The sequence below is a fragment of the Cheilinus undulatus genome, linkage group 18 (assembly GCF_018320785.1).
Source record: "Cheilinus undulatus linkage group 18, ASM1832078v1, whole genome shotgun sequence".
NCBI classification, from domain to species: domain Eukaryota; kingdom Metazoa; phylum Chordata; class Actinopteri; order Labriformes; family Labridae; genus Cheilinus; species Cheilinus undulatus.
Window position 1 is genome coordinate 23,200,845 of NC_054882.1, and position 26,872 is coordinate 23,227,716.

The window sequence follows — 26,872 nt, forward strand, 5'->3', positions numbered from 1 at the left end:
GTTATCACAGGAAGTATGGGTAAAAGTAACTGCTTTTTACCACCCAAATGAGAAAGAAAGATAGAAAATAGAGGATTCAGAGCACCTCAAAAGTAGAAAGAGCCCTTTACTTAATATATTTGTGCTTTTATTTTAGGATAGCTCACATACCGTATGACAGTACACAGTTTAATGGCCTGCATCTCTGACTGGCCTTCATGGCCCATGGTGTGGGCAACTTGCCCATCTGGAAAGGCGCTATCAGCATATAGAGGTTTTACAGCAACATATGCTCCCATCCAGACAACATGACTATTTCAGCAAGACAATGCTAAACCACATACCACCATCCATCACAACAACATGGCTTCACAGTAGAAGAGTCTGAACTAGCCTGCCTGCACTCCAGATCGTTCACCGACAGAAAACATTTCGCATCTTAAAAAACGGCAAAGAAGAGGCAAGACCACTGAGCAGCTAGAATCCTACATCAGACAAGAATGGAACAAAATTCCTCTCCAAAATCTCCAGAAGCTGGTCTCCTCTCTCATCACAATGGGTTAATATTTTCAATAAATGGTAAAATGTCTATATTTCAACCTCTGATATGCTGCTTATGTTCTACCGGGAATAAAAGATGAGTTTATGAGATTGAAAGAACATTGCATTCTGTTTATATTTAGATTTTACGTGGTGCCCCAACTTTTTTGGAACTGAAACACAGCATATATTTACAGATAAAGGTATCAAGTTATGAAGACACTCGTTCACACCAAATTTAAATTATCGTATTTTCATACTACAGGAGTAAAGTCAAGGGATCAAATTAATATTTCTTTGCCTGAATGACTTTTATCCTTAACACAGTGCTACTGCTACTTTATTTCTTTTAGAAGACTAAAATACTCAGGCCAACACTGCCTACAAAGTAAATTGTATGAATGGCTTTTATTCTTATTTTTTGGCGTAGTGGCGATTCTATTTAGAATATAGTAGCCATAATAACCTAAGTTACATATAAATGCATAACACAGTGTGTATTTTCTATTGTAGTAATAGTTTGAAATGCTTCTTTATATACTGTATAGTGTCATATAGTGTTGTTGTCTGTCCACTGGGAGGTGCTGCAGGATTACTGGTTCTTTGCTCATGAAGAGAGGGGAGTCATGAATAAAGGTAGATGGATGCATTATGGTCAATAAAATGTTGGAGGTTTATAAAAAACTGATATTTCTGTTTGGCTGTTAAAAAGCTTCTTTGCAACCAGTTTAAAATAAAACAGTATGAGCTGATCTGTATAACAAAGAACAAAGAGAGTTGGTACTTTGAGGATAATTAGCTATCAGACAGAGCCACATCTGAATGCTCTATGGTTGAAAAAAACACAAGGGACACTGATAAAGCACATATTATATCCTTTATTTACAAAGTAAGCTATACACAGAGCAGGAAAAGCCCTGTATTTCCTCTCCATGCTGCGGAGAGCTTGTGTTAGTTTCACAAAAGTCTCTGAATGAATGAATACCTCCAGTCCTGTCAGCTTGTCACAATTAGAGGGTTACATCCAAGGAGCCATCACAGAGCTTTCTTTCTGTACCTGCTGTGGAAAGAAAACAAACACTCTTAATCACTCTTGCACTCTCAACAGGAAATGCAGTGTTTATTTTACTGCAATGGTTCGATTACACTGTATACTGGGACTTCATATTTCTAGGTCATCTTAATTCTTTACAAAGGAGTGTAACAATAAATGTGTTTTTCTGTTTACCTTGTTAAGTTCAGGGAAAAGCTCCTGAATGGTGATGTCCAAGAGTACGTATGTCAGCTAAGGAAGGAAAAGAGATTCTAAGTATCAAGGCCATTAATGAAAGTCATTTTAACAACAACCAATACTGAATAATATTAGATGTGTATACGTACCTGTTTGTTAAGAACAGGCTGCTGTAGTCCGTCAAAGAGCAGACGTACTCCTTCATATTTGGCCTCTTCTCCAATACATTTCCCCAGGAAGTCTAAAGACAAATCAACCATCAAACTGACTGCTAATTATCATGTTCACAGCTGTTATTCTAAATGTAAATATCAACAGCAAGAGGGTGTTGAATGATTTGAATGAATACCTGGAATGTAGCTCATCATCTCCTCAAATGTCTTCTTGGATCGCTTCTGTTTGTCCTGAGCCGAGCGAGGCTGGCTGCTCTCACAGAAAACCGAGTCTGTAGGAGCAATGATTATGTACATCATCTTTTAACAGTCAATTAAAGCCATTCTCTTTAATATTACATTCATTTGAATTCGTTTTTATTATACCTCTGAGTAGTGTGATAAGTGAGACGAGTCGATGCTCCTGGACCACCTGGTTCAGTTTGTACTGAAGGTAATAATCCGTGTAAGCTTCCAGCGTGTTCTTGAACAGGATCCTGCCGGTCATCAGCAGGTGGTGCAGCCAGTCGGGGATGTGGAAGACGACTCGACCTGGCGACAGAGAAGAAGAAGAAGAAGAAGAAGAAGAAGAAGAAGAAGAAGAAGAAGAAGAAGAAGAAGAAGAAGAAGAAGAAAAGCGCTTCAGTAATTACTTTGTCCTCTTTCTTCTGTAAAACAGCTTATAACTTTAAAAGCATTTTCAGTTGAAACATCAAGGTCAAGGACACATACACATGCTTTCAAACTTTCATCTCTCTGATAAATAAGATGTGATGAAGAAAGTTGTGTTAAGCTCACTCACCTACATACATTAAGTAGTCATAAACTCCTTCAACAGTGATCATTTCCATGAAGTAGTTTTGGTTGTGCCTCTTCTCAGTCAGCTCTGAGCGGTTGGCATTGTTTTTGAAGAGATCATTAAAGAGCTAAGAGACAGAGAGATTTACCCCCAACATTAAAAGAGATGCACATTTACCTTGATTTATCAAGTCAAAAGCTCTTCTTTAATCCAAACCATAATACCTGTCATAGATGGTCATATCTTTTTTAACCTTAAATAGGCTAAATCTCTTTGACCAGTTTAAGGCCAGTTCAACCTCTGGCAAGAGATCAAGCCAATTCCTAAAAACTTTATTTGTCAAAAAAAAAAAAGGGGATGCTAATGTCACTGCATGTCAGTTCATAAAAAGATTTTGTCTACATTGATGGTAAAATATGCTGAACCACACAGTCGCTCTTACTCTTTTGAGGGGAAAAATGTTAATAAGACTCATTTAAATACACTTTGGCTCAAGTTGTAAGAAAACCAAATATTCACTGGCTGTGATGTTGAAAAATCTCAAGTTCCTCAAAGCCAAGTCAAACTCTGCCTTATCTAGGGATGGCTGACCCAATGAAATACACTTAAAATCACAGAAACCTAACGTTGCAACCAGGGGTGGTTTTGATAATTTTGAGGCCTCAGGCAAAAAGACAAAGAGGTCATTCCCCATTTAGTTAAATAGATATTAAAAAAACCTGAAGTATCTCTTGGCTGTGTCTTTATTTAAAACTAACCTAAAAACATATCTATTCTCTAAAGCATACGAATAACTTCTCTGTATGTTTATGTGATCCATGTGCTTATTTTCTTTCCTTTTATGCTTCCAACTGTTCAATTTCTGTCTTGTCTGATGTGATTATTCACAAGCCTTCTAAGGGTTTCTTATGGTTGTGGAACTGTTGATGCTTTTAAACCCTCAGTATAAAGCACATTGAGCTTTCCTGTTGTAAAATGTGCTATATAATTAAAGTTGCTTGCTTGCTTGTCAGGTAACAAAGCCAAAGAACTACAGGATATACCCAAACATGAAATGTAAATACCCCAAAGTGTATGTTCAGTGCATCATCACTCAGACTCACCACATCTCAATATTTTAGCATGTCTCCAGGTCAAGGTGCATCTTCTACCATCCAAAATGTTTGCCAGCTTTTGGTGCTATGTCCTTTCTTCTCCCACAAACACTAATTATTAATGTTTTACTCTTTTATTGAGTTTATAAAACAGTCATAATCAATATAATATGGATTTTTGACCAAAAAAAACCCTCTTCAATGTCCAAGTGAAAATGGATTTCTACAAATTATTATAAATTAAACAAAAACATATAAAGTAAAATAAATGTTGTCTCACATTAGTGAAATGGGGATCACCTGATACCTGTGTCTGGAAGGTCCAGTCACTGGTTAAACAGTATTCATAGCTACCATTACACCATGGCTTGGACCATGCTGTTGGGGCCAGGTGTCCTCCCAGGGACTTTTATGGACAATCAAAATATTCGGATGTAATTTTATTCACTCTTGCCCCTTATTTACAATCATTGTGCACATCTTAATCACTGAAAGTAATTGTAGATGTATACTTTACATTTGATGCACATCTAAACTGAAAATGTCTTAAGGTCCTTTGTAGCACTAGGCATCAAGCAATCACTACCTTTTCATAACGGTAGTAGCAACTATGATTGCAGAACAAATGTCTAAAAGGGAACTGTAAAGCCTGTTTGTATCATCAGTACTTAATGCAAAAGCTGTGACTGCAACCCTTCAGCCTAAACAGTCATTAAACTAAAGTTAAGCATCAGGGAGGACTCATACTATAATGAAAGGATTATTTTCCTGCACACAGAGAGAAAAAACGTAATTTCAAACCTTTTTATCATTTTCTGAGGTGGGGCTGAGGATAGTGAGCTCAGGGCGGCTGGGTTTAGGTTTTGGAGACTCACAGGAGTTGAAGAAGGACTGAATGAAAGGCTCCAGATGCTGCCCTTTCTAAAGGAAAACACACAGGAAAGAATTTGTCAATGGTAACAACAACAGTAGTATTTAACTTCAAGTGTATTTTTTCAAATTAAATGAGTAAATTTAAAGTAATGTGATGGGAAACATTTTTTATTGTTTAAAGACAAAGTTAGAGACCTGTCACACAAACACACCCACAACCAAAAATGTCTTTCTTACCTCTTTAATCAGCTTGCTGGGGACTGACTTGATGATTTTCCCTGTGAATCATAAATATATTATCTCAGTGATGAATGTCTTTGCCCTTAGACCCCGGGGCCAGGCTGACCAAACATCACAATGTGTTTGCCTACTTGCTGTTTAAACAAGATCTTTGACACACTCATACTGTACCCAGGTTCACGTCAGGTAGCATCTTGTCCAGGAACTGAGACTCCATACTGTGAGGAGACAGGAAATCGGCAAGCAGCTGACTGTTGCTCAGCTCTGGGTGCTGCAGAAGTTTCTGCAAAGAAAACATGAATAAATGTGCCATTCAGAGGGAAATAAGTCATTTATAAGATGGACACATGAATATTAAGTGGAGTGGTGTGATGACACATTCAATCACAGGTAATTTACTTATTAATGTAAAGACACATACTATAGTTTTACAAAATGCAAGTTGTTTTATACTCATTAAAAATCTATGTTAACTGCAAATTACACAAAACATAATAGATTTTAAAGTCAATTCAAGCCTTGAAATTTGTTTTTGTCCAATAGTTTTTAACTGGTAGAAAAACTACACATACATATACTCCAAGGTTTGAAAAAAAAAAAAATTGTTTTGGTGCTTTTTTACCATGCTGGCTGTCTGTTACTCTCAGTAACTCACAGACATCTACCTGAAGGTATTCTTGGAACTCCTCCCGTTTTGACGTGAGAAACTCATAATTCTTAGGACCAATGATCCTCTTCGAAGGTAGTTGTGCATCTGGAAAAGAGCCTGCAAAAATATAAGATTTGATTGAGGAACATCGTAAAAACATGTTTAATAAAGGCTTTCTTTAACTTAAACTGCTGTTAGTAAACCACCTTTAAAGAAGTCCAACCTGGATGCCTCAGTAATAAACAACAGCAGGTTTATATCAAACTAACCTCTCCAAGGAAACTTTCCAGTCTGGGTTTCTAACACACCACAGTACTGAGACTTCACTTTTTGAAGTATCAAATGAAATTGTACTAAATTGGTTCAAAAACAAGACATGGGCTAGCTTGTGTTCTCAGGTAATTATGAATCTGAGCAAAGAGATGATAAGTGGCGTTCCCCAAGGATCCATTCTTTGTCCCCTTCTTTTGTTTTAAATTTGCATACTACAGCCTATTTAGATTCTACATCACAACATCTCTTACCATATTACCATGCCTATGTAGATGGCAAACCACTGTATCTCAGTGTCATCACATGACTTTAGTCCCCTAGCTAATTTTGATGAACATACCAATGGCTGAACGTAATAGAATTTTCTACAGTTAAGTGAACAAAAATGTGAAATACTTTTCTTTGACCCTAAAGGGGAACGGTTAAAAGGAAACCTATTTATAAAAATGTGTTTTCTTGAATCTGCTTTGTTTGACAATCCTCTGAAGGCTGAGCTCATCCCTATTGCTTCTGAACCTTTTCTTACCACACTTTTCCCTTCCAGTCAACTTTTCATAAATATATTTTGATACAGCTTCTAAGAACAGCCTGCTCTATCAGTAGTGACCTTCTGTGGCTTACCCTCCTTATGGAGGGTGTCAATGATTGTCGTCTGTCAACTTTCATGCCAGCAGTCTTCCCCATGATTGCAGCTGTGTGTACTGAACCAGAGTGAGAGAATAAAGGCTCAGGAAACCTTTGCAAATCTGACTTTTGCATAATATTGTAATATTTTGAGACATTGTTGTTTTTTTGTAAACTGTAAGCTGTACCTAGAATATATGGAAGTTTCTTTTTTTTTATTAATTTACCAGAGACTTGATTATTTTTCAAGGTATTTTAATTCACTGAGAAGCACTTGCTTAACAGACACTCATGTTCATCCAATTCAAGTCAACATGTCTTAGCATGCAGGGTTCCCAAGCCAGAAATCTTGGTAGAATTATAGACTCTGACCTAAATGTTAACAACCACATAAAGATAGCTATTAAATCAGTCCATTACCATCTTAAAGATACAACAAGAATTAAAAGAATTCTAAAAGAAAAAAAAAAAAAAAAGACAGGCAAACCAGTTATTTTAGCACGCTACATTTTTGTTAACAGTGTTTTTACATGTCTAATTTTAAAAAATCCATCAGACAGCTGCAGCTAATCCATAATGCTGCAGCCAGAGTCCTCACCCACATAATTAAAGTTAAACGCATTACACCAGTCCTCACATCTCTATGCTGGCTTCCTGTGAGCCAAAGAACCGATTTTAAAATTCTACTCCTTGTGAATTAAAAATTAAATGGTCTTGGCACAGATTAAATCTTTCACCCCCTCATGAGGAATCCAGACCCCTCAGGTCCTCTGGGACATGCTTACGCACTGCTTCCAAAGTCAGAGCTAAGCAGAGTGAGGCGGCTCTTAAAATACTGAGGTTTTGTCATTAACCAAATCCTAAGGATATTTTCACAGATTTGGGGCATAATGTTATCTTTTGTAATTTCTTTTGATCTCATATTTCAGTGTTTTATATTCTAAAATCTAACTTTTGTTCGATGTCATGTCTTTAAAGGGGTGGAACTCTTGTACAAGCTCATTGGGCTTCGTTCCCTCCTTGCACCATTTTTGTTAATGTGTGCTAAATAAATAATCTTAAACTTAAACTTAATTGATCTTAATCCTTCCTTCCACTGTAACTCTGTAAAGCACTTTGAATTGCTGTACGTTGCACTGTGCTCTATAAACCTACTTTTCCTTAGATAGGACAATATCGTGGTTGACAAAATTACAAACTAATACAGCAGGAATAATAAACCTACAGGATTCTTGAAGTTTAGGTTTATTTGGAACTAATATTATGTGAATCCTGCAAAATGTTCTGAACTTTTTTGTTGATAATTCCCTTCTATGATATGTAGAGCACACAAAAGAAGAGGCCTTACCATGAAACTCGGTGAGCTTTGATTCAAGGACGTAAAACTCCAGGTATCTTCTGTACACAGACCAGTGCTCAGTCTCATGTCCCACTGCAGACAAAAGTAGGAAGCATAAAGGTCAATCATATAGTTAGATCTACAGTACGTAAACTTAGCATTAAGATAAAGGACTGAGCATGCAAATTTGCAGACTAGTTGTTGATTTGTTAACATGCCAGACTGCTACCAATAAATCTACTGATCCACTCACATGTATACAGTCCTTTTGAACCAGATCGCATAAGCTTATTAGAGTTGCAATAGGCAGGATTTAATGCAAAAGTATGCAATCTGGCATGCTCTCAGTGTGTTGAATGATTGTTGAGTTAGACACAATGCTGTGATTGGTTTACAGAGAAGAAAAAAGCATGCCACGAACCACCAGTTTACCTCTGTGCAGTGGTGGGGCAGTCAAAGGCACTCATGTCAGAGACGATAGGTAAAACAGAAAATAAAGAGATGGCAACAGGCACTCAGCTGAAACACACAGGTGTTTTTTCACTCATTATTTCACTTCTAATCTACAGTGCCTACAAAAAGTATTCCCCTTCTTGAATGTTTTACCCTTTTGTGATTTTATAAATCAATTATGGGCAATATATTTGGGCCTTTTTGACTATGTGTGTCTATGAAACAAGTGACTGCTTAAATATTCACCTTCTTTAAAGTGACTGACCAAATTCAACAGAGGTCCAGCCAATTGGTTACAAAATAATACATTAGATTACTCAGATTACTTTTTTTTTGTAAATAGTAATGTAACACATTAGTTTTACAATTCAAGTAATCCCGTTATTAGTCACATTTTCATGAAAGTAATCCATTACTGAAAGAAAAATCCCAAATTTCCTCTCTCTCCCGTGGTTTCAAAAAGAGAGAAAGAAAAAAGGAAGCTCCTTGAAGCATCTGCTCTGTTTGTCCTTCTTTCTTCCTGTAGTCACGTTGGCACATAGCACCGTGCCAGCAGAAGGTAAACATTCTGTGTCATTACATGCACATTGTTAGCTTGATGAGCCAGCGAGATGACAGAGAGGACATTATCTACATTATGATGGATTTTTGGATAAAAGGGACAAGTACAGCATCCTGGTGAAACGTAAGTTTAAAAGCTCAGTTTGCTTTCATTGAATCAGCTGTGCAGCTGTTACAATTACGCGCTGTTATTACGCACAGTGATTCTGTCTGCCTCTGCTCAGCTTGTTGTCAGATTGTGAGCATGTTAAAAAGCTGTAAAGGTTTTTCTGTCTGTTAGTAGTGCTATCAGGTAGCAAAGATACAGATTATGGGCTGTAAATTACACTGTACACTGGCATTAGAGTCTGCACATTCAAATGCAGATGTGCGGTCGTTATCTGTCATTTTTACAACCCCCGAGTGGAACAAGTGGTTAAAGGGTTTTAATATTTAGTAACGCAAAAGTACTCTAACACATTAGTTTTAGAAGAAGGTAACACAGTAACGTAAAAAGTTACTTTTCTCAGTATGTAACGTAGTATTTTAGTTAGTTAGTTTAAAAAGTAATGCTACCCAACACTAGTGGTGGCAGCATCCTGCTGAGGGCATGCTTCTTTGTAGTCGGCCCTGCAAAGCTTATAAGGGTAAAGAGTAAAACTAATAGAGATTCATTTTGGCATTAACGAGGTTTATTGTGTTTTTTTTTTTTTTTTTGCCAAAAAAAAAAGCCAAATTATATTGACCATGATTGACTTCTAAAATCCACAAAAGGGTAAAACTTCCAAGGGGGTGAATATTTTATTATACATGTGGTATCCTCAAAAATGAGAGTGCCTATGACCCCCACAAAGACCACACCACTGCTGCACAGAGGTCAGCTGGTGTTTGGCTCGCTTTGCTTTTTTAACTGTGGTGGTTTTCGTCTTCTCTGGTTTTATTTTGGTGGTTTCCGTTTCCTGTTTGTTATGTTCACTAACTTCACTCTGCTCCCTCTGAGGCTCACCTCCTCCTTCCTGGCGCTGAGGCTAACTGATCACACCTGACATTGCCTTCAATCAAGCTCCCCTTTAAGACACCTGTTTTCCCCCGCCTCAGCACCGGAGTATTGTCTGCCTGCCGCCATTGGTACAAGGGCTCCTCTTTGCTCTCCACACACAAGTAACAGAGTAACTTTCAGAGATTTTCTTGTGCATTTTTGACTAACCTTCTCTCCTGGAGCCCCTCACGAGCACGGACCCTTGCCTTTCCTCCTCCCTCCTGCACAATCGCCTTGTCAAAATAAATCTGTTAAAACTGCTTCAGTCCGGGTTGTATTCTGAGTCTAAACTCCACCACATGTCACATTAACAGCCCTTTACTTCTGATTAAGTTATCTTCTTGCAGAGAAATACTAAAGATTTAAAGCCTTTTTAAAGGGGACTTTAATATTGTCATATTGTTAAAATTCCTTCTCTGTGCACTAACTGTATTATAGAAAATGTAGGTATCTCCATCCAGAACATTACTCAGCAGTTTCCAGAATGACCCCTTACAGAGGACAGCAAGTAAACACCTGCAGAGTCTCACCTGCTTTCCGGTCATTACGCTCTACATCAATGCAGAACACAGGAATCCTCTCCCTCTTCACATCATCGTCATAAAAATCAATGTACGGGATGGTGATGTTCCAGGCTGAGAGGTTTCGGGGAGTGCTCGGGGTGGAGGCCGCCTCCATGGGGGAGTCATCCTCTAGCACCATCATGGCTTCCTCTACCTGAAATGAAAGGAGGGGAGTTCAAGAGTTTAAGGTCAAGTCGTGCAAGCGTCCTCAGGACATATTTGTTCATTCAAACTGCTGACCTGAGGGCTGTCTTGAGTTCAAGTTTTGTTTGTTTTAAGCTGATGTACAAGTCAGGATCTTTCATCTTTCCACTTGTTTTTGTTTTCACTTTGTAGCTTTAAAAACATATCGTAAATGATGGATTGATTTTTTGATTTATACTATTGTACTAAGCATAACAACATGCCAAGCCCAGAACAGGATTTTAGGACCACATCATTAATGCAAAGAGAACAGAAACCAACAATAGGCAGTTAACGGTAATAATGTTTAACTTCAGGTCAGCAAACATTTTAATTGTTTGATGAGTTTAATCTTTTTTTTTATCCTGACTGAATAAATCTCTTGCCAAAGAGTCCCTCAAACACACTCTTTTTAGATTCCAGGAAGCCCTCCTTTCCACATTTTTTGTGGTTCTGCCATATTTTGTGTGTTTTATGCTCAAAAAGTGTGCAGAAAATATTCATCAAACTAGGGAAAAGTTTAAACACAATACAGGCAAGTATGGGAGATTTCAAAGGTCAAGTGGTTCAACAGCAGTCTATGCGCTATCAAACTGGGAAACAATTTGGCAGGAATGCTGAACAACTCAACTTTCCTTTCATTACTCTCCAACACCCCCAAGTGGTCACAACAGTGATAGCACAGAGATCCATCCATGAATTTTCAACACCAAGCTGTCACTGGGCAAGAGGCGGGGTGCACCCATGAAAAGTCAATCACAGGGTTGACATACAAGCAACCAGGCTCACTCACACTCACACCTAAGGCCAATTTAGAGTTTCCTGCATGTTTTTGGACAAAGGGGAGGAAGCTGGAGTACCCACCCCAGCACAAAGAGAATATGCAAACTCCACACAGAAAGGCCCTGTCTGACCGGGATTCGAACCTTCATGCTTTGAGGCAACAGCGCTTACCCCTGCACCGTCATGCAGCTCTAGTACAAAGAGACAAGGCCGCCCATAAAGGGAGATAAAGGGGAGAGCTTTCTGGAACCCAGACAAATCATGGTCCATTGTAAAGTTAAGCTCTGACAACCATATTTGTTTTTACCTGAATTAAAACCACTCTTGTTAAAGCAACAAATTTTTTTTTATTCATTTGTGCTATAGCACTCTAATATGTGTGACCCCTTTTCTTGAAAAAAATTAAATGGGTTAAAAAATGGGCAGAAAGGTGGTGAAATAGGATTTCAAAAGTAGCAAATAATTTTCAAAGTGGCAAAAATTGGATAACAAGCAAAAATGGGTTAACAATGGCAACACTGTTTATAGTAAGCTGTGAAATGTGATAAAAATTGGCAAAAAATAGGGGTAAAAAGTGAAAAGATGGGGTCAATAGATGCAATAATGTGTCAAAAGAGGCAACAATCATTGGAAAGTGGTAAAGATGGTTTAAAAGTGGCTTGCAAGTGGCAGAAATGGATGGGAACGTAGCAAATTAGATTTTAAAAGTAGCATAAATCAGTTAAAAGCGGAAAAATGGGAGTAAAAAGTGGTGGAAAATGATTAAAAGTAGCAAAGATGGCTTCAAAGTGGCAGAAATAGACAAAAGAATCAGTAGGCAAAACTTGGTTACAGGTGACAAAAATATGTTAAAGTGGGCAAAATTCCCCACAGGATTGAAAGCATCTATTTATCTATAAATCTTTAAAAAAAATGGGTGTAAAGTCGCAAAAACGGGTAAAGAGGCAAAATTGGCCAAACGTGAAAAATTGATGCATAATAATGGTAAGAATGGTCAAGAAAAGTGGTAAAAAATTTGATAAAGGTGGCAAAAATTGGTAAAGGGAGGCAGAATTGGCCAAAACTAATGAATGTGGCACAAAATGATTGAAATGGGCAAGAAAAGTGGTTCAAGTGTCACAAATAAATAATTACCACAACAGAACTTATAGTTTGGCACACAATTCAGCTTCAAAATGAAGCAATTGTTAGTCAGGACGCTAGCGCCACAACTGGGGAGGGCCCACTGACTGGGTCTTTCAGGGGCACAGCCAAATCTGTAGCAGGCCTATAAAAGACATGCTTGGCTAATTTTTTTCTTTCTAAAATGCTTACTTGTGTTGGACAAAACAATAAAATTGTTATATTTGTATTATATTCTTTGCTATTCCAAAGCTAGCAGTGAGCATGAATCAGATAAAGGACCCACAGAGGATAATTTCTTCTGCATTTCAAGCAGACTCTCGAGGAAATTTTCATTCTTTAAGCATAAAAAAGCTAGGGGTCATGAATTTGTGTTTTTGAATATTTTAAATCAGCCTTACCGTATCATCTTCTCCCTCCACCAGCCCGTAGGATGGCAGCATGGCCCCCTCCATGGTTGTGCTCTTGAACACTCCTTTGATCTTGCTGCCAATGCGGCTGATCCCAAAGGACTCGCCCCTCTTTGAGGTGTTCCTGCAGGCCGTACAGGGAGCTTATTAGACAATGCATGAAGGAGGAGGTGTGCATGGCTTCGGCAAAGGCGCATGCAGCCTGAAAGATGTGACAGGGAAAGAAACTGTAGAGGAGAAAACAGGGAAGCAAGTATTGCATTGCTCTCATGACTGTACAAGGAGGGGGGGGGCGCGAAGGTGGCCAAACCCAAAGCCAAAACGTCACTTCACAGCCATCTCACAATGAAATGCCTGGGTTGTTGTTTAAGAGCTGAAGCAGGGCCAGAAGCAGACAAAAGCACACAGCAGTGGTTTCATGAAGAGATGTCTAGTTTTAATGCCAACCAGAAAAGATACACAACATCACACGTGCTCTGTGGGAGTATCTATTAGATAGGTGAAAAAAAATCACCATGAAGACTTTTAATAGTACATCAACTGTAAAGACACTGCAATGTCAAAAACAAGAGGCAAATCATTAGCCTAAACAAACCAAAGGTACTGGAGGACACATGTGACAGATAAAACACAGAATCTCATGCATTAGTCCCACCATGCAAACATCTAGAGGGGTAAGGACCGGGAGGTGGTGTAGGGTGGAAAATGGACAGCATGACATCACGCTAAGCGACCTGACACACAGATGGACCCTGACTTACTTGGGTGATGAGTGGCGGTGGGATAGCGAGCCGTATGGTAAGGTGGTGAACGTGGACTGGGCATGGAGGGAGTTAAAAGATGCGGGTGAAGAGCTGCCAGAGGCGGTGAACAGTGAGGACGGGGACTCGGGGCTCCAGTCCCAGGAACTATAAGCAGAACAGGGTCACGTCCCACAGTGGGCAAGAGGAGGAGGGAGAGAGGGCCGAGGATCGTACCGGGGGCAGGCAGTGTGGCGGTTACAAAGTCAGAGTGGACACACAGTCACAGACATGGCACGGTGGAGGCAAGACAGAGATGGAGGAACAAACGGGCAGAGTGGAGGGAGTGAGGGGTTACTGAACTTTTTTTTTTTTTTCATGAATGGAGCGCCAGTGAGAGCTTTTATCTGCTTACTCCTTTAAGTTGTGCTGCTTTGAAAACTGCCTTTAAAATCAAACTCTTTCTTAATAACACAAACAAAACCATCATTCTTCCAGGATTCCCCACAAATTTAAAGCTCCTGTGAGGCATTTGCTTTGTGTTAATTTTGGCGCCCCCTGTGGTCAAAATATTTTATCTCTTTGTTGATCTTGTCCTGTACATGTGTAGGTAGTGTTCTCTGACAAAAATCTCGTCCTGCTTTATTTTGAAAGTCCAATAAATCAGTAATTTTTCTTTTACTTCAGAATATTTTGGGAGAAGTTTTGTACTTTGTTTTATTTTATGCGGCGTCTTCACTGAGCTGAAAAAAAGGACAGCAAAAAGAGAAGGTCCAAACTTTATATCTAGTGATTCAAAATTACATCCAAAGTTTACTGTTGCATTGCACTTTTTTACAAAGGTGCTCCTTTAATTAACCAACCTGGCTGGAGACTAATATTCTCCTGATGATTTTGTGCTGCAGATGAAGGAAAGTCATATTTTTTTTTCAACCCCTTCAGATATCAAAAGTAACCATTGGTACTCAGTGCTCTGAGTGACCTTTAAATGATTTTTTCTGTACTTTTATCTGGATTTATTCATAGACTAGTGACTGTCCTTCTACTTACATAAATTAAAATCAAAATAAAAAGCTTTTTCACTCAAGTACAATTTTCTTGTACTCATTCCAACTGTGCATTTACACATTAATTTGAGTATTTGTTGTGACAAAATAAACAAAATGTGCAGAGAAAAATATGGCATCAGTTGCAGGCTTCACAAATTACAGTATATAAACAGTGAATCTTGTCACTCTTGTTCTGGTTTGCTACTATAGGCTAAATAAATGCATCCATATTGATTTCAGTCTTTTTACCGACATTAAACTCCATACAGCAACTTAAATTCTAGCAGTGTCATATTCCTTCCATTTCTTAATGATGGATTTAACCTTTAACCTTTTCTCTGTGATCCTTTGTCTTTATGGTGAAATGGTAACCAGGAATACTGATTGACCAGTGACTGGGCCTTTTAGACACAGGCGTCTTTACACTACAATCACTTGAGATGCATTCACTGCCAATTATTTACTTATATTACATACTTGTATTTGTTTGACATTACTTTGTAGAAATCTGTTTAACTTTGACATTAAGGATTTTTTGTAAAAAAAATCAATAAAAGTGTAAAATATCCAAGGGGGTGAAAACATTCTATAGGCTTTGTATTTGTAGACAGACCAGACCAGCAAGAACCCCACAAAAAGTGAATGGTTTGGGTCATCCAGGACTGACCGGGCCTTTTATAGAGTTCTGAGTTTGAATTAATCATTCAGTTCATTCAGAGAAGTGCCTATGATTTTGTGGGACATTTTGACCAGGCCCAGAACCACATCAGGGATTTGTAGTACCTCACTTTATCCACAGGCACATTGATTTACAAAAGAGAGACGACAGTGGGATTCTTCCAGAAATCCACTCTCAACTCTTTTATCTTACAGGCAATCTAAAATACTGAATATTTCAATATTTTTTTCTATAAGCTCTTGTGAGAATTTTTTAACTTGCTATGAAACAGACTGAAAGTAATACTGATGCCTCTATTGGAGCTATAGAGGCAAACAAAAACATCAGCGACTACGCTGACTAATTCTATTATATAGTGATGTCTTTTAATGCCTGTAAACATTGCCATGGGTATGGGTTGGATGGGACAGGGTTCCCCTCTTTTCAAGAGATCATTTTGCAGGACTTTTCCTGAAATGACAGGAGCAGATTTGATTTAACATTCATCGTTTCATACAAGGTGTCCCGTTTATAATCAAACTCTTCTAACCTAACACATATTTGAAAGTGACGCTCTGAGCTGGAGCTGAATCACATCAACAGGGCACATCAACTTTTACTCTTTTTGTTAAAAGAAATACGGGTGAGTTGATTTGTCAGATATCGCTACTTTCAGGTGTACAGGACAAAAGCTCCTCATAGGATCTTTAATAAGAGCAAACAAATCCATAGTTTATACAGCACGCATTTAGCAGCATGTCTCTCAATTAGCCTCATTTAAACATTAATAATGATGACTCATGCACTGTGATTAACACCATAAGCTGATTAAGGTCCCTTTTTACAACCTCTTCTCATTCACATTCACAACACAGGCACCAAATCAAACACCTATTTAGCAGTGAAATTATATTAGCAAAAAAAATTAAACATCATTATCATCTTATCATGTTGTGCTCATTGAACTGAAGCCCTGACTGCAGGTGGCAGAGACCACAGAGAGTTTGTAAGAGGGCAGCACATGTTCCGCTGTAGCCCAGTCAGGCGAGAATGAAGTGTAGTTTGTATCTTGCGTGCAGCAGCAGCACTGCTCAGCCAGTCACTGAATTTTATTGTATTTTTTTCAGTCAGCACACAGTGATGCCTTATACTCACCGGATGTCATCCAAACTCAGGCTATTTCTGGAACAATATGCACAAGGAGTTAGTGGCAAGGCCCTGTGGCTGCGTACACTCCTCACCCAGAGATCGACACACGGCTGGACTCATGTTACCTGATTTCTCTAATATCGAACAGTGCTGATCAAAATACTCACTATTTTTCATAAACATGCGGCTTATTTTTAGACTGTTAAATATTTAAACTCAGAATAAATACTATATTTGATTCAGCTGGCACATCATATTCTGTTTTTATGTTGCAGTTGTACAGAAGACTTGGACATGCATGCACGCATATGTTTTGTTTGACTCCATGTTCACATAAGAAGTCATTTTGAGTGTATGCTTGAGATTCAAGAAATTAACTCATTACTTTTAGAAAGCCAATGTTGGTATCTCAAGATAACTTTATAAATAAATCCAGATCTTGGAAAAAGGATTTAAAGGGTGTACAGTAAAATGCATGGATGCATGTCCATCCAAAGGCATCTATGGCAGTAGCCACTGGCATAAAAGAGTGGTAAACACAAATCATAGTGGAAATTCAGAAAAAAATAAGTTGGCTGCATGTGAGTCCAGATAGAAATGAATGCATCAAAAATAAAATTGCTTTCTGTGATTATTAATAACTTACCACCTAAATCTTCCAGTTAATGATAATAAATTAAAAACAGAGTTGTAAACATAAAAGTCAAACTTAAATACAAAAAAAAAAAAAAAACAATTCATAAACTGGGAAAATGAGTCCTACCTGCTCATCTTGGAGTTCCTTGCAGGGGACTCGGCCCCTCTCAGAAGCTGTCGGAAATACTGGAGAAGGACACGAAAAGGAAAATGAAAGAGAATAGATTCCAGGTCAAAAACAGCAAATATATCGTAGAATCAAAGGGTCCTGTTTGGTCTAGTTATCAGGTTGTATACAGAGGCTATAGTCCTCAAAGTGGGCAGCCCAGGTTTGACTTGGACCCTAGTTTCATTCTCCGCTCTCTCGTCCTAGTTTCCTACTGTCTTATGGCAGATAAAGGCCTACAAAGCTCAAAAACAAATGTCAAAAAAGAAACATTGAAACGCCTTCATGATAATCGTGACTGCACTCTTTATTTTTGACCCTGAAATGAGGGGAAAATAACATTGTTTTCCAGCAGCACTATTCATAGAGGAGCCAGTGGCCTGCTGTGGATAATGTCAGAGCTCTGCTCTGCCCAGATGTATTCAATAAAACAACCTCTGAGGGGTGAAATTCAGCTTGGCAGCTTGGCATTACGCCAGTCTCGGCTCATTGGCCAGTTTTGCTCCTGGTATTGATGACATGGCCGATAGTGGTTGGTGGCTGAGAGATCGGAAGAGGCCAGTGCAAGAGAATCACTGGATAAAAAGTGCACAATTTTGTAGATATGAATTTTTTATTTCTGACACAAAGAGTTGAGTGTTGAACATTTAGTCCATAGTTTAACAACTCCAGTGACAACTTCAGTGTGATGGAACAGACTGAATCACAGTCCCTATTCACCCCTTGGATGTTTCACCTTTTTATTGAGTTTATAAATCAATCATGGTCAATACAATTTGGCTTTTCTTGACAAAAAAGCAAGGTTAATTTAACAAAAATATGTAACATAAAATAAGTGACTACAAAAATATTCACCTCCTTTAAAGTGACTGACCTAATTCAATAGAGGTCCAGCCAACTGGTGCTAGAATTGGGCTAAAATTAGGGATCACCTGAGTGCAGTGAATGTGTCTCAAGTTGTAGTATGGAGACACCTGTGTCTGGAAGGTCTAGTCATTGGTCAATTAGTATTCCTCGCTACCATTACACAAAACGAGAAATTAAATCTGAGCTAGAAATTGGCATGTGGGACTCCATGGTCAAGTGGAAGATTGTTCTTGGTCTAAGGAGACCACAATGGTGCTTTCTGGCCAACAGACAAGATATAATGTTTGCTGGACATCAAACTGAAGCACAGTGGTGGCAGCATCTTGTTGTGGGGATGCTTCTCAGCAGCCAGCCCTGGAAGGCTTGTAAATGTAGAGGCTCAGATAAATGGCTGAACTTGAAAAGGCCTGTTCAAGCCCAATCCCTGTGCAACCTGACAGAGCTTGAGCAGTTTTGCAAAGAAGCAAAAACTAAAATTGCAGTGTCCAGATGTGTAAACCCGATTGAGACCTATCCATCCAGACTCAGTACTGTGATTACAGCCAAAGGTGCATCTCCTAAATACTGACCAGCCCATTCAGGCTGCTACTGCATTGTGCAGCCTTGAGTTTCCTGTTTACTACTTCGTAGCTCCCCCCAGCTCCAGTTTGCAGGAGCTGGGGGGAAATAAGTACTGAATAAATATTCCAGGGGGTGAATATTTATGCAGTACTTATTTTACATGATTTTTAAAAAAATTGTCATCACTTTGTAGAAATCTGTTTTCACTTTGACATTAAAGAGTTTTTTGTAGGTTTTTTTGTTTGTCAAAAAAGCCAAATTATATTGACCATGCTGATTTATAAACTCAATAAAGGTTTATCCAAGGGGTCCGATACTTATTATAGACACTGTACATTGCTGAGCGTGGTGACAGCAATGTACAGTGATCTATATTTTTGTTTCAATCACCTCATCACTGTGACAAAACATGGGTGTGAAGACGTTCTCCAGGAGGGACAGGACGTGCTCGTAGGCTTCAAACAAACACCTCATAGTCTGCAGTTTCACCACCTCTGCATATGGACCCTCTGCAACTGGAATTAAACAGAAAATATAAATAGTACACATACATTTGTGTCATTGTGTATGTACCTTTGAAAAACTATCAGTGTCACTTACTGTTGCGTATTTCTTCCACTATGAAGGGGTCGAAGCGGATCTTGTCAATGCTCTCGTCCAAACAGTACGTCTCATAGATTTTCTTTACTTCCTCATGCAGTAGTATCTTCTCTGAGTCAGACAGCTCTGGGCACAAAATCCTGTCGTTGAACTCCTCTGTAAATTTTAAAGATTTAGATACGTGAGTCTCGCTGTGATATATTGTGACATTTTGTACAGCCTGCTGATTTTCCAAATGATACTATGGGTGTGGATGAGAGATTCTACTGTACATTTAGGAAACACAGTCATAGGAAAGAGGTAAACGGGATGTTTAATTCAAGAGCATTTACATTTTAAGTCTTGAAACTGAAAAAATGTGATGTTTATCTCAGTAACGGGGCTATGAGCTTTAAAAAACCCTTGATTTCAGGCAGTTGACAGATGATGACGGAAATGTTACGCTAGAGGTAAAAGCAGCCGAGGTATCCTTATAAGTTCAGGACAAGCTTACCGACTGCAAGGCAGAACTGGAGTACATGAACAGCTCCTTCTTGCTTCAGAAAGTTCATGAAACGGAAGAGAAGATCTTGTTGTTCTCTGATTTCCTTCAACTCCAGCTTTAGCTCCTGATGAAAGACAGAAACACTGTCAACAGAAGCAGCATCATTCAAATACGGATACTTTCCAAAACCTTTTAGTAAATTCTGATAAGACCTGAAGTACTGGGAGAAAACACAGCAGTCTAGATATTGTGGTTATATGTACTATTGGATGCATTATATGAAATGTAATACTCACAGATGGCTTCTTGTTGCGGGTATCAGAGTACTTCTGCAGGAAAGGTACCAACATTGAGGAGGGCTCTGTGGCTTCTTCAGGCTAGAGGGATAGGTAGTGATAAGAAGAACTTCAAATGGTGGGTAAGGACCCAAAAGTGGGTCACATGGCTGTTTTAGTGGGTTGTAAATGTGTGGCAAAATGTCCATGATGTAAGGAAACCCTAAGCAGACATCCATGTCCATCCATGTGTTTTACTTTACTGTTTTGCCTGGTTTTGCTTCATCTACTGCAACATTTTTTACTAAATAAATATGAGAGGTTGAAAATTTGAGGAAATTTGGGCTGCGGTTTCTTCTTAAGGAGGTGGTGGGTCCTGAGGACAGACCAGTTGAGAACCACTGATCTAAACAGTCCATTAATAAAACAGACTATGCAGAAACAAGCTGAAATGCATGGACTGCAAAATAGACAGCATCTTAGAAATACTGGGGTGTATTAATGCAGTGTTTTTCAAAGTAAGGTCTGGACTGTCTGGGAGAGGACATTAGGGAGGGTCATGAAAACTTGGAGGTAGCAAATGGTAATAGATGTCTTTGAGGAATGTTCTTAATAACTGCATGTATTTTTGAAATACATGTCCTAATTGTCCTACATGTCCAATACATGACACTGAGATGTCAGAAAGTTCCTATAGCACTAAAAAATAGCAACCTTCCTCCTATTGAAATGGCTAAACAACTAGATTTTGATGATTAACATAGATAAAGTAATATATCAGGAAGTTGGATGTCCACTTTTTTATTATAACCATTGTAAGGTACATGGATTTAAGAAATTTTGTTTGGGAGGGCTCCCAGCCCCAGGCAAAAGTTACATTATATGGACAAAAGTATTTGGCAACACCTGTTTATTATTGAATTTATCTGTTTTAATCAGGCCTGTTGTCACAAGTGTGCTAAATCAAACATCTAGCCATGCAGTATTAATTTGCAAACATTAACAATACAGAATAGGTCAGTCTGAAGAGCTCAAAGATTTCAGACCAGCCCACTGGTACTGTGATGGATGCCACCTTGTCTATAAGACGTCTAGTTAAATTTAATCCCCGCTGGATATTCAATTTTAAGAGATATTATCAAAAAGTGGAAGTGTTTAGGAACAACAGCAACTCAGTCAAATCACAAAGCAAGGTCAACGACTGCTTAGGCATAATGTGCGTAAATGTCACCAACGCTCTGCTGATTCCATAACTGAAGAGTTATGAACTTCAACTGGTATTAATGTAAGCACAAAAACTGTGTGGCAAGAGCTTCATTGAATGGGTTTCCATGGCCTAGCAGCTGCATGCAAGCCTCACATAACCAAGTCCACCGACATAGGACTGTGGAGCAGTGGAAACATGTTCTCTGAAGTGACGAATCACGCTTCTCTGTTTGGCAGTCAGATGGGCGAGTCTGTTTGATGGTGGATAATAATGTTATGGATGTTTTTCAGGGTTTTGGGCTAGGCCTCTTAGCTCCAGTGAGGGGCAATCTGCACACCAAGACATTCAGGGCAATGCTATGCTTCCAACTTTGTGGCAACAGTTTGGGGGAGGCCCTTTTCAATTCCAACATGATTGTGGCCCAGTGTACAAAGCAAGGACTATGAAAACATGGTTTGATGAGTTTGGTGTGGAAGAACTTGACTGGCCCACACAAAGCCCTGACCTCAATACCATCGAGCACCTTTGTGATGAACTTAAATAGAGATCATGAGACAGGCCTTATTGTCCAACATCAGTGCCTGACAACATAAATGCTCTAAAGAATGAAGGGGTACAAATTCCCTCAGACACATACCAAAATCTTTTGAAAATCTTTCCAAGAAGACTGGAGGCTTTGATAGCTGCAAAAGGTAGGCCAATTCTACCTTAAAGTACATGTATTTCAATAAAACGTCATTACAGTCCCTGTTGGTATAATGGTGAGGCGACCAAATACTTTTGTCCATATAGTGTATGTGGGGGGTCCTTGGCATGGCATAGACGGGGATCCCCTGTAATTATCAACCATTCGTTGACGTGGAAAAAACATACTGAAATAGCTTTTTCCTCCATCAACTGAGATCTTTTGGGTCGAGTTAGCAATTTTTCGTCTTGCCCAAAGTTTTTGAGATTGTAGACGATGAGTCAGATTACAATAAAAACATGTTAAAGCTGGCTACAGAGGGTGCTGGAAGCTTAGTGGTTAAGTCAGCATGCCCCATGTAAAGAGGCTGTTATTCTCACAGTCAATATAAACTATTTCCATCAAGCTTGAGAAACAGGCTTCAATGTTTTATTAAGGTACGATGGAAGCACTTAATTCTTGAACTGAATGTGGAGCTCAATGCTAGAGTTTATTGAAGGGCTTTGAATACATGTTTGATGTTTGAAAAGTATCAAATGTATGTATCTTGTCTTCAATATATGTGTTTTAAATAGAGCTGCTACGATGCAAGACACGTTTCAAATGACTTTGTCCTATCAGTCAGTTCACAGTGAGGGTTGACGGTATACTTACAGGGGAGTTGTCGATGAATATCAACAGTAAATGATTCACTGTGTCCTACAATTAGAAAATAAAAAAGGCAGTAAGACCATAAAAATCCCAAAGCAGAGTTAGTTTTAGAAAAGTGAAAACAGTTTTAGATTTTGGAAAATTTGGCTGAAAATGTGTCTACACTCACAGGATCAGCCAAGTAGTCCAATGAAGGAAGGAAGACAGAGCCAGCCAAGACTTCTCTTATGAGGAGAGTAAGAGATCTGAGAGGAGTGAGAAGATAAGGCAGTGGGAAATAAGAAAATAAAAGTGTAAAGAGGAAATACTGGTTACTGTTTACTGAACGCAGCTTTTGAAGCCATCCAGGATATTGAAAATGCTGTCTCAAAGTACTTAAGACCAACCTGGAAACTGACTAAGAGGTGGAGATGAGGCGGGTTTAAGACTCCTGACAAACAGCTAAAACTGGCTGGCTTAGAATAACATCAGCCATGCCCCTAATTATGCATGACTCATGTTCTTCTTAAAACTAAAATGGAAAAGAAACAAAGTAATTCACCCCCACTACAGTGTGTGCCCACAAAGATTATTCTGACCAAAATCCTTTTTGAACATTTTTATTTCTGCTGTGAAAATATGGCAGTGTGCATGTTGCTTCCAATGTTCCTTGACTTCACTTGGCTTCAGTTTTCAACGACAGAGGTTGCTTTTAGTCAGACTTCATCAAAAGAAGACAGTAACGTACACTTTAGCTGTGATGTTCTGTGACATTTGAGTGCTGGGTTACCTGCAGTCTGTAGCCTTAGGTGGTAGGATGTAAGGGAAGAGCATCTCTGTCAGCCTCCTGAGGTAGAGCAGCTCGTCTCTGCGACTACGAAGGGCCACATGGAGATCTGGGCCGTATTCATCCAGAGCAGCTTGTTGTAGAAACTCTGTGTTCTTCACTACAGAGGGCGGAAAAAGAGACAAAGCAGAGTTATTACTTTCTTTCTCAGGTGAACACAAAGAAGCATCTCAATGGATTATTTAGATAAGCCCATACCTTTCTGTCTTGCTTTGCTAATTATTTCAATGTGCTTCATGGAAACCTTAAGAAGCTTTTGTGTGATTAGTGATGCCACATCCACCTGAGAGAGAGAAAAAGTGGATTAAAAACAACTAATAACCAGTTAATTAGCATCCAAAGATTTACTCAGAGCAGTCAGTTTTTGTAATTTGGAGGAACCCGGCAGATTATGAGACCTCTGTCTTTTTTTGTCAAAAGCAAATTTAATTAGTGAAGAAACCTAAAGATGGACAATACTATTGGCATGATATTGATATAGGCAGATATTAAAATTTCTGCAGATATTTACAAAAGATAATTCTTCTACAAAAATCTGCCTATACGAACAGTAAATATTGGTCTTAAATATGTTAGTGGAAATTTAGGTTGGACCAACAGAGCTCTGTCAGTAGTAGTGCTCTTTTAAACTCATCAGCATTCCTTACAATTTAAAGGGTGTTTTATGGACTGAAGTTTGAGGTCTGAACTACATTTAAATATTGGTATCTACTGTATATTGGCTAAAATCAATTTGTAAACGTCTGCAAATCAGCAAAAATCCAGTGTAGTTCACCCCTAAGGAAAACTATTCTGAAGCATGTATTTTCAAGAATTGGCTTATATTTGGGCAACATTCCTGAAAGTCTCGACATGTAAATAGTCAAACAAACCTTTCTGAAAAGATGTATCCTGTAAAAACACACAACATACACACTGCAGTTGGATTTTTAGTCCTCCTGCCACAAATTCTGTTTTATTCAATGCGATTTTACCACACAGTAATCCACTATTCTTACTGATTTCTATTTGGATCTGCTTTAGTCTTATTAGCTTGTTATGAGGACAGGATGATTTTCCAGGGTTTGAAATCAGGGAGATCCTCCCCAGAGATCAAACTAGTTTGGTGCTTTTTATCCAATTTAGGCTCTTTTTTTACATTCTGAATATTTATCACAATTAGCGACACAATTTTTACATATATCTTGCACATTTAATGAGCACTCTTGCTCAAGCCTTGAGGCTCTTTGGTGCACAAGACCCCTGGTACTGCCTACTTTTGCCCACTTATACCACCTGTGCTAGTACCTTTTGGGTTCGTCGAACCAACACAGCGGCAAAGAAGCGCAAAGTCACTCTCAGCTCATCTACAAACGCCTCATCATCTGTGATGTCTCTGAAAACCAGCATATAGACACACTGGTCACAACAGAAGTGATATAATACAGTTTAACTTTCACTTTAACAGACAAAACATGACATACCTATACCAGGGATAAACAAAATTTTCCAGAACAAGCTCCAGAATCTTAAGAATAAGCATAAGAAACAGAACAGTACAGTGAGATTTAAAAATAATATAATTAAAAACAGTAGATGATAATTCCCTGCATGAATTACCTCTGAAAGGGAAGCATCCACCTTAGAGGGAACTTTTAAGTCAAGCCATGGTTGATAGTTTTCCAGTAATAAAGTTGGCCTAAAATTTGAATAAAGAATACAAAAGGAATCATATTATATTGTATTAAAAAGAAGAAAACTCTTCTGACCACTAGCTGGCAGCATAACATAATCCATTCCTTGATAAACAAGTGTATTACTGAGCAAACTGAATGGATGTTGACTAAAAACAAAATCAAATTAAATTTTTTAAAAAATCTTTCAAATCAATCCACATGGCCATAATCTAAATAATATAAATAACTTCAGTTATCTGTCCTGATTGTGTCTCGATACAACGCATTACTTCCATTTCCTTGCAGGTATCTCACCTGTGCCTTTTGCATTTGATCTTCCCACAGACAGCACAGCTGTGGCCCAGTGGAAACAGCTCCTGTTGGTAAGTCTGTAAGAGGAAATTTACATAGTTAAGATAGACCAGCTTGTGCATCGATTATTTCAATAAAACACCAGTGTGTGATTTCAAAAAACTGCAAACAGACAACACTTTATGCATAGTTTCTTAAGTCTGGCACTCACTTGCTGAACTTAGAAACACCATCTATTTATAACAATGTGAGTTAGCGTGCTCATATCAGTTTGTTATTCTGAGATCATTACAAACTCAAGCAATAGGTTATATTCCAAAAGCATAAAAGACACCAATGATAAAGGAACTGAGCAGTATAGTGTAAAATATTGATTTTGTCAGGTTCCACTTGTAACATTGCTTTCGGACTGACCTTTGTCTTTGGTTTGATGGAGACTAAAATATTGGGCAGGAGAGACTCTGGTCCTAAAGAGCAGTAGAAAGTGATGACTCCAGCCAGGAAGGACCAAAACACCATTATAATATGAATATATCTGTAAAACAGAAGGATTATGTTATCAGTTCGGTGAATGACTAAGCATGTAAAGGGGGAAAATAGGAGTGTGTATGTTAAGATGTATTGTTGGAGTGATAATTAATATGTAGGCAGCCTATTTACCTGTTTAAAAGCAAAGTGGACAGCAGCAGGACCAGCAGCAGGAAGCAGAACACTGGATACTGTCGTCCCAGCTCTCTGAACCGCTCCAGCTTCATCCTGTGTCTTACTTTTCGCAGAAACGCTGTGATGCATCCCATCTTCGCCGCTTTCTATTTACATGTATCCTATTGCATGTTGCTGTAAAATAAATGTATCGTCATGGAGTGACAGTCTGAGGACAAACAGAGGCGTGTTGTCGTTGCCACTCATAGCGGCGTCAAACCAAAATCGTTTCATTTAGCACCATGAAAGCTCAGCGCAGGTTACACTGATGTTATTAACGCGTCCGAACACTTACTGTAAATGTACGATGCATGCTATTGGCCATTTCTCCCTGTAGTTCAGTGGCGATCGTCATGATTTTGCAAAAATCCATATGCAGGATGCGTGTCTGTCGGATCAACGTTAAGAGAGGCGAGGTGTCGTGCACAGCTGGAAACCACAGCAGGATTAGAGGTAATTACGCAGCATCGTCTGTGTGTAGGCTGTCCTAAAATTCAGACGCTGCTAAGCTAATGGCTGCGCTGCTTCCCCGGCTGTCATTTCGGGTCCATTAAGGGGCAACGGTTACTGCCTGGTCGTCGGCGCTGGAGACGCGTGATGTCACCTCCGCTGAGCTCAAAACAGCAGCATGTAACGGCTGATTACTACTGTAGTTCAGAGACAAGCCGAGAAGAAACAGCGGCTACATATTACCTCGACTACATTGTAGAGAATACAATAAAGAGACCGTTAGGATGCGAGATTGGAGAGGTTTCATGTTTTA

General features: G+C 38.9%; 1 protein-coding gene across 4 annotated transcripts; it reads right to left on the reverse strand.

The window, feature by feature from the left end:
- Window positions 1–1,381: 1,381 nt before the first annotated feature.
- Window positions 1,382–26,708, reverse strand: LOC121526266 (sorting nexin-14-like). Of its 4 annotated transcripts, XM_041812769.1 has the most exons (31): window positions 26,405–26,708; window positions 26,068–26,244; window positions 25,822–25,942; window positions 25,411–25,484; window positions 25,040–25,118; window positions 24,904–24,947; window positions 24,728–24,815; window positions 23,639–23,723; window positions 23,384–23,540; window positions 22,784–22,859; window positions 22,618–22,662; window positions 20,093–20,173; window positions 19,806–19,920; window positions 19,313–19,468; window positions 19,103–19,227; window positions 17,246–17,304; window positions 16,489–16,515; window positions 13,648–13,794; window positions 12,878–13,010; window positions 10,356–10,542; window positions 7,803–7,886; window positions 5,574–5,674; window positions 5,080–5,191; window positions 4,906–4,946; window positions 4,597–4,716; window positions 2,705–2,828; window positions 2,290–2,454; window positions 2,100–2,195; window positions 1,900–1,991; window positions 1,748–1,804; window positions 1,382–1,579 (listed from the first exon to the last, which is right to left on the reverse strand). In XM_041812769.1, exons 2-31 carry the CDS (start codon window positions 26,202–26,204, stop codon window positions 1,538–1,540), a joined length of 2,970 nt encoding a protein of 989 aa, XP_041668703.1. In that variant the 5' UTR covers window positions 26,205–26,244; window positions 26,405–26,708; the 3' UTR covers window positions 1,382–1,537. The 4 variants fall into 4 exon arrangements, with proteins under 4 accessions (XP_041668703.1, XP_041668704.1, XP_041668705.1 ...); XM_041812770.1 differs by lacking the exon at window positions 16,489–16,515; XM_041812771.1 differs by lacking the exon at window positions 13,648–13,794.
- Between the last annotated feature and the right edge of the window lie 164 nt (window positions 26,709–26,872).